The sequence below is a fragment of the Haemaphysalis longicornis genome, unplaced genomic scaffold (assembly GCF_048455015.1).
Source record: "Haemaphysalis longicornis isolate Haplotype H1 unplaced genomic scaffold, Haemaphysalis longicornis Haplotype H1 scaffold_1, whole genome shotgun sequence".
In the NCBI taxonomy this organism is placed as follows: Eukaryota; Metazoa; Arthropoda; class Arachnida; order Ixodida; family Ixodidae; genus Haemaphysalis; species Haemaphysalis longicornis.
In genome coordinates, this window is record NW_027526203.1 from 452,891,852 (window position 1) to 452,901,784 (window position 9,933).

General features: G+C 49.0%; 1 protein-coding gene across 2 annotated transcripts in view; it reads left to right on the top strand.

Moving 5' to 3' along the window:
* The window catches only part of LOC144156052 (uncharacterized), a 48,438-nt gene extending 42,945 nt beyond the window's left edge, over positions 1–5,493 (top strand). For both annotated transcript variants that reach the window (XM_077687832.1, XM_077687833.1), the window contains exon 22: positions 799–5,493. In XM_077687832.1, coding sequence (XP_077543958.1) covers positions 799–906 — 108 coding nt within the window. In that variant the 3' untranslated portion in view covers positions 907–5,493. The remainder of the gene's footprint in view (positions 1–798) is intronic.
* The last annotated feature ends 4,440 nt before the right edge of the window (positions 5,494–9,933 follow it).

The following is a 9,933-nucleotide window of genomic DNA, read 5'->3' on the forward strand; positions in this document are numbered from 1 at the left end:
ATGTGTGGTTTTCAAGTAGAGTTGGTCCATCACGGTGAAAAGGGTGCAAAGGAAACTAAGAATACATGAATTTAGATAGGAAATAGCTGCATTTTGTCTACTTAGGTCTTTTTCCGTTCCGCTTGTACTGACGCAATAATACTATAACCCCTGATGAAAATGTTTGTGGCCCACTCCTCTCCTTTTCCTAGCAACACCTGGTATCCACACCCCACTCCTAGTTTCATGATGACTTGAAGTACATGCTAATATGACTTTGACTGCACACACATGACATATCTTGGCAGCATTCAGAAGCTGAGAACAGTGTTAGGGTTTTCTCTCTTTATTTTTTTTTTTAGAAACTGCTCTGTTGGGTGTTTTGAAGACTGTTGACTTTAAAATGAGAGACGATCTTGCTATGTTCACTCTACAAGAACGTCATGATTTGAACTCATTTTTGGCTCATCAGAATTCAACAAAATAGATGAAATACAATGGGTTGTCGTTAATAATGATCAGATACCTACTTTGCTGCTAGACAATTGAAATGCTTCGTTTTTTAAACCTTAGTGTTGTTTAAATGGGACACCCTATGTGTATGTGCATGTGTGTGCGTATACTGATCACCGGTGTTCACATTTCTGTTCTCTTGCCAATTTATTTCAAGAGGGATTAACCTGCAAGCGTTTTACCATAGTGGGGTGTAGTTTCATAAGATGTCAGTGTGAATGGTTTACTTTGGTCTGCATTGAAAAGCTGTGTATATTAATTGCCTGTGGTTTTGCATACTCCCACGGCATACAACACACTCTCCAGTACGACAACAGCACCAGAGCAGACTTGCCCAGCAAGTTGGCCCTTAAGCGTTCTCACGGCGATTCGCACCCACATGCTGCAGCCAGTGACAGCTGCAGTTCTGCATAAGCACCCGCTGCAGTGGCTCAGTGGCTAAGGCGTTGTGCTGCTGAGCCCAAGGAAGCGGTTTGGATCCCGACCGTGGCAGCTATTTTTCTGGTGGAGGTGAAAAGCAAAAGCATCCATGCGTTGAGATTGCAGCGCGTGTTGAAGATCTCCAGGGGCTATAAACCAATCCAGAGCCCTCCAATGTGATGTGCCTCATAGCCAAGGTGTAGGGTTGGCCTATTGAGCCTCCAACCCAACATCTGAAAAAAATGTTCTGCATGAGCATCTATGAAACTGTCAATTTTCAGATACCTGTAATTTAAGAAACATATTTCATCTATGTATTTTTTTAGAGAAACTGAGATGGATATTAAGAGAAATATAATTATGCTCCAACCAATCGTACATAGAAGAAACCCAACGTTTCGAATCCAGCTTGGCTTCTTCAGGGGTGACTGGGGCCACACTGCAGCTGCGTCTTATATTCTTTCAGCACTGCTGACCTCGCACAAAGCCCTTCGCTGCGGCGCGCAACCCATGTTTATACACAGACGGGAGCGAAGCCTTAGAACTCAAGGAAAAGGTTTTTGCATAGTGAAGACCTCCGCTGTTGACAGCCTGAAAAAACATCTAAATTCAATCCACCCCGCCATCCAGTTCACGGTTGAATGTGAATGTGATGGCTCCATCCCTTTTTGTGATGCCCAAGTGACAAGAGGAGGCAAGAGCCTGGTGTTCTCCGTTCACAGGAAGCTGATGCACACTGGTTGCTGCCTTCATTTTAATTCGGCTCACCCCGTCAACCACAAGGCCTCTGTTGTGTCCTCTTTATTCAACAGAGTGGATGCCATTTGTGCTTCTGAATATGAACGCAAAAAAAAAGAAAAAGCCGCGTAATTGCGGACCTCCAGAAAATTGGCTACCCAAACAAGTTCATTCACTCCGTAATCCTCCGTGCAGAGCAAAAGAGGGCAACAAACTCGCCGAGGACATCGACTGTCGGAACTCTTAAACGCGTGCCGGTGCCTTACATCCCAGGAACTAGCAAGGCCTTGGCCTGCGTTTTCAGAAAAGAAGGGGTGCACATCATCCGCAAGCCTTCGGCAACTATAGGCCGCCTAATCCTCCGCCCTAAAGACCATGCAACAATGGAGAAAGCGCCCAGAGTTGTTTATCGTATTATGTAGGCTGAATGCCCCACGTCATACATTGGTGAAACCAAAATCTCCTGGAGAGGATTAGGCAGCACAAATACGACGTCCAGAGACAAGACGGAGAATGCAGCACAGTCACCGAGCACTGTGAAGTGGCTGACTACAAAATTGAATTCTCCGGAACGGGCATCCTTGAAAGGGAAACAAACCGGAGCAAGTGGCTTTCCTTGAGTTGTGGCATATTCAGCGCACCCCACGGAGCCTTAATCGCTCGCTCCGTACGCTCTCGTCTGTGTATACACACGGGTTGCGTGCCACAGCGAAGGGCTTTGTGCGAGGTGAGCAGCGCTGAAAGGATATAAGACGCAGCTGCAGTGTGGCCCCAGTCACCCCTGAAGAAGCCGAGCCGGATTTGAAACACTGGGTTTATTCTATGTACGATTGGTTGAAGCATAATTATATTTCTTTTTAGTAACTTCCCAACCAGACAGAATTCTGTCAAATGTTCACCTTCGAGACAGGTATTGTCCGTTCACATTGGTGCCTGTCTCTGACCTGGGACAGCACTCAACTGCCGTCCAAAAGCCACCAGTTGTGTATTCTATGTACATTGCAAGGGAATTGTCTTTATAGTAATTGCGGAGTTAATCCACGCTGCCTGTTTTGCTAACTAGTTCTGTGGATTGTTCACTTTTAGCTTGTGCAATTTGTGAGGAATGTTTCATGAATATACATTTTTAGTGCTTTTATATTATGCTGCCTTCATTACACCATGCCCAAAGGCAGCCTGTGCTGAGTGATTTGTTACAGGTCCCATTTAACTGTGAGCATAGGTCCTCTTGTGTGGTCTCCCACTCATGATTGGGCTTTGTTGTGACCATCAGTTCAGTGCTGTTGGGATCGGTTTTCAGTTGTCAAGGATGTGAAAAAGTTTCTGTTGCACTTAGGCAATGAAATTCTGATGGTGTTGCAACGGTGGTGTCAAGGGTGCATAGTAGTGCTTATTGCTGGGTGTTTGCTTCTGCTGCTGTGACTGTGCCAGTGGGGTGACAGGATTACAGAGGAGGTGGGAGAGCAAGGGCTGCCCACATTATGCAGTGCCTCCCATCGGGGCTCACAGTTCGTTCTATATTTTACTGATTCATGTGTTGTTTCATACAACCAACCTGCCGCAGTAGCTCAGTGGCTAAGGCGTTGTGCTGCTGAGCCCAAGGATGCGGGTTCTATCTCGGTCACGCTGGCTGCTTTTCTGATGGAGGCGAAAAGTGGAAACGCCCATGTTCCTAGATTTCGGTGCACGTTAAAGATCCCCAGGTGGTCAAAATTAATCTGGAGCGCTCAACTATGGCCTGTCTCATAGCCCAGTGCAGCTTCGGTGCCTAAAAATCATTTCATACAATGTGGTAACACTTCTTGAGAACTAAATAATTGGGACAAGTTTATGAGCTTAATGGTGGCACATGCAAGCTCATTTTGAGACATTTTCGTGCAGCAGACCATACATAGAACATTAGTTGATATCAGTTACGTGTCTAAGCATTGATATTATTATGGTCTGTGGGCTTATTCTGACTTTGTTATTTGAGTCTAAATTGCTCAATTGCCTTTGCCATTTGCCATAACATGCTGGATATGCCAGTTCTCGTCTGATCACTGCTCCAAATCAACAGTGTTGCTGATGCCTGGATCAAGCTGGTGCTGCAAGTGCAAAGTTTGAACATGGCTCCCAGAATCACAACACTGAATTTCCAGTTACTCTAGATCATTTTTTTCTCGTTTTCTCTGTCCCTTTAATGAATACAACTTGAGCCAACCAGTTTTATTGAGTAATAATGTACAGGGCATAACAAAAAATTGGGAGGAGCAGCTACAGGAAAGGATGGAAAAAGTGATGTGCACATTTTCGCCGACTGAATCTGATCATGAATCTTTAGCTACTGAACATCGGATCTAATCTGAAATGGTGGAACTGGATTTGGTCTTCAGTAAAAGGCGGGAAAAACAGCATGAAATGTTTTGGGACCAGGGCTGTGCACCTATTCACTTGTAGGAGATGCTACTTTGTCCTGACCTTGGCCATTGTGTTTAAAAGTGGAACTGGCCAGCTGCATTCACATTTCGTTCACAGAAGAAAACAAAAATAAGTGACATTCCACTCTGTGATGGTAGGCAACCAGTGGAGCTGTTTGTTAGTTATTGGTTGGCCACAGACTCCCACTCAAACCATGCCGTTGCGCCGGGAAAACGATCAGCGATATTGTAGCCATGCCAGCGTCTTGTGTTTTCCACTTCACAGTATTCTAGGTCCCAACAGGCATTGTGCTTACGCTTGGCTTTCACGGCCCGATCGTCGTCAGTCTCCTTCGGCCGTGTTTGCGGGAAGTTGGCCTATTTGGTCTTTATGAGGAACCTTCGCTGTGCAACACTCGATGTGGGAAAGCCAGCTTACAGAGACCAAGCTTACATTGAACCCCTTTAAGTCAGCTACACTTCTCAACACAAACGGATTGCTGAAAGGACATCTTTTCAGGGACAATACACGCCATCTTATGTCAAAATAGGAAGCGGCAGAGGCAAACACGAGGCTGAAGAGAGAGAGTGCGTATACAGTGCGAGAGTAGAACACGTGAGATCAGCTGCGGCACATGCAGAGAATACCAGCCCTGGACCTGAGAGATTGAGTGGCTTTTCTTGTCCTTCGGACACAAAGCAACAGGGGTGTTAACCTATAACAGCTCCACTGTAAAAAAACTTGATAGTCTGGAATAAGTAGTTTGAATTTAGGCCTTGCACTCAGCATGGTGTTCAGGCTGGGGCTAAGGTTTCCTGCTAACATAAATGTTGTCACTTGCTAAAAACTGGATGTAGACCATCTTTAGCTGCATGGCTAAATGCACCGTAGGGTCAAAGTTAGTCTGAAGTCTTCTGTTTCAGAAGGACTCATCCAGTTCTTCAGCACATTATGCTCCAAATTGTCTTGAAATTTTTTGTGGCGCAACTTTGAGATCCTGGTCAAAATTTTAGACTCCCAGCATTTATGAAGGTTCCCAGTTCAGTAGCAGGTAGAAAGAACAAACGAGGTTGGATGGGTGCTTTGGTGCAAATTAAACTGCTTTTTGTGTACTGCATGCTTACTTTAAAAAATATTTCATACATGCGTCAAAAACTTTTTTTTTTTTGGTGGGGTGGTGAAGTGCCTTAGTATTGATCAGCGCCTTATTTTTGAAGACTGCAAGACAGACTAAGTGCTTGTTAATTGTGCGAACTGTGATTTCAGGATTTGTAAGCTTGTTGAATGCTCAACCTTATGTGGCCTTGCCTTTTGACTACTCATTTCCGCATGTGACCTTGTCTATTGCATAGTATTTTAATGTTTTATTCGTGTGTAATGAGTGCCTTAAGTTCAATGTTTTCTTTCCTAAGGAAATTTGAACTGAGAAATAAAAAGTCTTTAAGTTGCCTCGTCTTGTTTCTTGTAAGCATCCACATATGCACAGGTAAATTCCCTGATGGTGTGTGTACCTGGCAAGAATGAACAACACGCACTATTCAGTTGTAGCATAGCTTCAAACTGGCATCCGAAATAGCTTAGATAATCATGCCAGGCAACAGAGCTATTAAATGTCTACGAAGGGACCATACAAGTAATTAATACTTTGCAGGCTACAGTAAAGCCTCGTTACAAGATACTTGGCTATAAGAGCCATTTGAATAAAAACGGTTTGGTTGGCTTCCCTATGTTCTCCATGCTAGCAACATTGCATACAAGAGACCTTGGCTACAAGAGACATGTTTGCCGGGTCCCTGGAGTGTGTCTTTTAATGAGGTTATACTATTTATGAATACTGCTTGTTATATAGCCGGTGATGAAAATCGGGGCTCATCAATGGATTAAAGAGCATCAATTTGCACGAGGGATAATTCATAGCCATCCAATTTTTAACAAATTACAAGTAACATTGAATCTTGGCTTACCCAATGTATTCTATTTATCCATCTTCAGTGCCTTCTTAAATTATGTTGATTGCTAAAATTTAGAGATGGCCGTGCCCAAAACTCTGGTAGGCAGGTGTCTAGCAGACACTAAACCTCAAACACACATTGATAGCTATTGTAGGCATAGAACAAGAGTGACAGTTTCCAGTGAAAACTCATTCTCAATGTTTGAGGATTCAAAAATTGAAAATGGCTGAGTGGGTGGTAAAAAGTAAATCCAACTCAGCCGTACTCAATTTTTTTGTAAGACCGCCACAGCTACATTCTAATTCAACTGAGTGGTGGCAGAACATGAAGCAGTAAAAGTAGCTTTTTTCTTTAAATTTGGAAAATTTTATACAAACAGCAGAATGGTTAAAAATTTGCAATGGCTTGTTTCAACTAGTAGAAAAGGTGCTTTTCTTGGATTGAAAAAAACTTACGCCCACCTCCCCTCGCGGGAACCCTGGTGTGATGCGACGCTGAGGGGGGTTCAAGCGCAAGCGGAGAGCAACCGTCGACCGAAAGGCCGCCGGAGAGCGGCACACCGGTTATATGCGCAGCGCGCCCGAAGGAGAGGAGACCGCGGAGAGAGAGAGCGCGCATGCGCAGCATCGGGAGCATATATCGCAGCAGCGCGCGCAGCGCCGCCCACCGGTGGAGTGAGAGCGCGCTGGGCCGCACCAACAGAGGGTGTTGGCCGCACACCCGCAGATGTTGTGAGAGAGTGTTCGCTCTCATCTGGGCACGCGCCGGCGCCAGTGCGTCTGCCGCGGCTATGACGCAACACAATCCACTTTAATGAAATCCAATCTAAGCCAAGCCAATCGAACCCAATCCAATGCCCCTCGCCAGATAGTGTTCGCTATCGGAGAGGAGAGAGGGTGAGCGGAGGAGAGTGCGGACGCCGACGACGACGACGGACGCACGCAGGAAGGACAGGGCCGCCGACAAGAGATGCTCTGCGTAGGAGAGAGACAAGATCAACGCGGCCATTCGCAAGACCTACAAAGCCGTGCTGGGGCTACTCAACAGCCCCAGCACAGAACGACTACTGGAACTGGGCCTCCATAACACCCTGGAGGAAATCAGCGAGGCCCAGAGAACAACGCAACTCGACCGCCTCTCATCCACGAGGGCCGGTAGGAATATCCTCGAACGGCTCGGCTACGGCCGCGGCCGAGCGGGGACGGAACCGCAAAACACACAGAGCCTCCCAAGAGAGATGCTTCAACGCATCAAGGTACTCCCGCTGCCCCGCAACGTCCACCTCGATCACAATCCGGGACGCAGGGCGGCCAGGGCCAAGGCCATCACCGAGGCGCACACAAACGACGCGGGCGCCCTCTACGTGGACGCAGCGAGATACCCAGACCGCCCGACACCTACGTGGCCGCGGCGGTGAAGGCTACAACTGGTGAAGTGTACAGTGCGTGCAGTGTCCGTGCTCCGACCGTTACAGGCAGAGGAGGTGGCGATCGCTCTCGCGCTAACACACCTGCGGTGTACCACAGTGCTCAGTGACTCGCGTTCGGCCATCGCGAACTACGCTAAGAACAGTGTGCGATAGGGCAGTGAGTACAGTGTAGTGTCGTGCAACGTCCGGCGAGCTGGCGACGCCGGTCACCCACATCCGCTGGTTCCCGTCGCACACGAGCGTCGAAGCCAGCAGTCACCCCAACCGCAACGAGACAGCGGACGCCGCCGCGTGAGAACTTTCCAACCGCGAGGCGCCCCCCCCCCCCCCCCCCCCCCCCCCCTCTCCGCTCCTCCCCGGCGGACGGGTACCGAGAAACCGAACAAGAACCCCTCGCGTCGTACGGGGAAATACTACAGTGGTACAGGCTCGGCAGGCGACTCAAGCCGCCCCCCACCCCAAGCTCACCAGAGCGGAAGCCGTGCTATACAGACAACTACAAACGAACCCGCGGTGATCACCCCGGTGCTGGCGCGCCACGTGTGTCCAGAGGTCTACGAAAGTGTGCTGTGCAGTGTGTGCGCGAGAACGAACGCAACGCTAGCCCACTTGCTGTGGGGAATCGGGATGTGAACGACACTCGCTGGACGCAGACGAGGCAACGCGCCTGCCCGAGGACATTACGTATGCCATGAACTCGGGTGAGCACGAGGTGCAACTACAAACTATCCAGCGGCTCGAGGCTGCTCTCGCAGGGCAGAAGCGCAGGGAAGCGTCGTCGGGGGGTCGGCGGGTCAACACCCGAACACCCACCACGTACCGACCGCGCCGACGCCCGCGAGGCACTGCTTCGGGGACGACCTACTACTCGTCTAGGAAGGGCAGGCCCTGCGTGGCCGAGGCCCCTACCCTCCGCAGGAACCTTCAATAAAGTCATTTTCTCTCTCTCTCTCTCAGCGTCGCATCTAAAAAGCTGGTCAATTCATCCCGAAACCAATGGCAACTACAACGAAAATTAGAATGGATTCTCGAGTAACCGCTTCTGAAGTCTCATTAAACCATCGAATTCTTGCACAGGCATCCCCCTCTCTGGGACAACTAATTCTACGGTGCTCACGTGCCATCATAGCAATGGGCCCCTTTTGTAAATCGTGTTACTGTAACAGCGAAGCGCCCTACCAACCTCCCTCTGCCGCGTGTGCTCTCCTTTGTTACGATTGAACCCGCCGTTAGGCTTTGTTTCAACACTCCTCGGCTGTGCGGCGAAGCCTCCACTACGTGCGCCTTTCAAGCAAGCCCCCCGGTGTCGGTGTTTCACGTCTCGACAAGTCTGGGTCAGACGCTTCGCTTTCGGCGCGTTTCAAACTGCGGCGGTTGCCGACGATGCACGCCGAGACTTGCCCAAGGTCACGGAAGCCCCGCGTCCACAGCGGAGTCCTCTCTCCCCTCTTTCGGACTCAGCGTGCGCCGCTACTATCGACTGCTCACGAACTCGGGAAAGAGTGTGGTGTGTGTCTGACGTTCGTGGCGTGTGCACAATCTAGAGGGAACGCTGTTTTGACCGGTGGCGCTTTTGGGTATGCCCTTCAAGCGCTATAACTCATTCCTGTTTGAGCAGTGAATCCATGCTGTCACTCTGCTCGAGTCCTGTACTGTAACTTCGCCCGTCGGGGCATTGTTCTTTGGGTTCGGCTCACCTCTCGCTATGAAGTAAACAGTTACGTTAGCCTACAGCTTCTGGACTTCACGGCTGCAACAGCGGCTGGCCGCTCGCTTCACACCACGCTACCACACGTATGTCGGAGGCGACGGAGCTCGGCTCGGGTCGGCCTACCCGTACCCAACACCTTGTAACCATAGTTACGGCCTTGGCCAAGCGGTCGGCTCCGGGATATACAACGAGCAGGAAAGAGGTTAACAGCAAGTGCACGCCTCGACCCTCTGCTTTCCGTCTCACTTTTGAACCATACTCTCCTTCGATTTCCTCCTCGCACGCATTTCGTTATGACTGTCATCCATTCTCCGCTGCTGTACGCGTTGGCTGTCCGCCATCCTGCCCTGTGCGAACAGATCGTTTGCTCGGTTACGTTGACAGTGACGCCAAACGCACGGACGAGCACATGTCAAAACCTAGCTGCTTTTGTCGGCAGTGGTGGTGGCCACTAAAATAGCGGTAAGCAGAGCGAGTTAATATTATCTAGACATACCGCATTTTCGCGCGTATAACCCGCATCCCCAGTTTCAGCCCGCCGGAAAATAAAAAAAAAATCCTCGCGTATAGCCCGCACATTGGATACAGGAAAGGCTGCACCAAAGCTACTGCTTAAGTAACATATCACATACTATGTAGACGGAAAAAGCATATATTTAGCAAGTACAATCACTCTGTCAGTGCAGTGCTCTCGCTAGAGGTATCACTCGAGCCGAAGTCCTCACTGTTGTACGCAAGGTTGTTTTCACGGCACAACGCACATTGCCAAGAAGCTGCACTAAAGGAAAAAC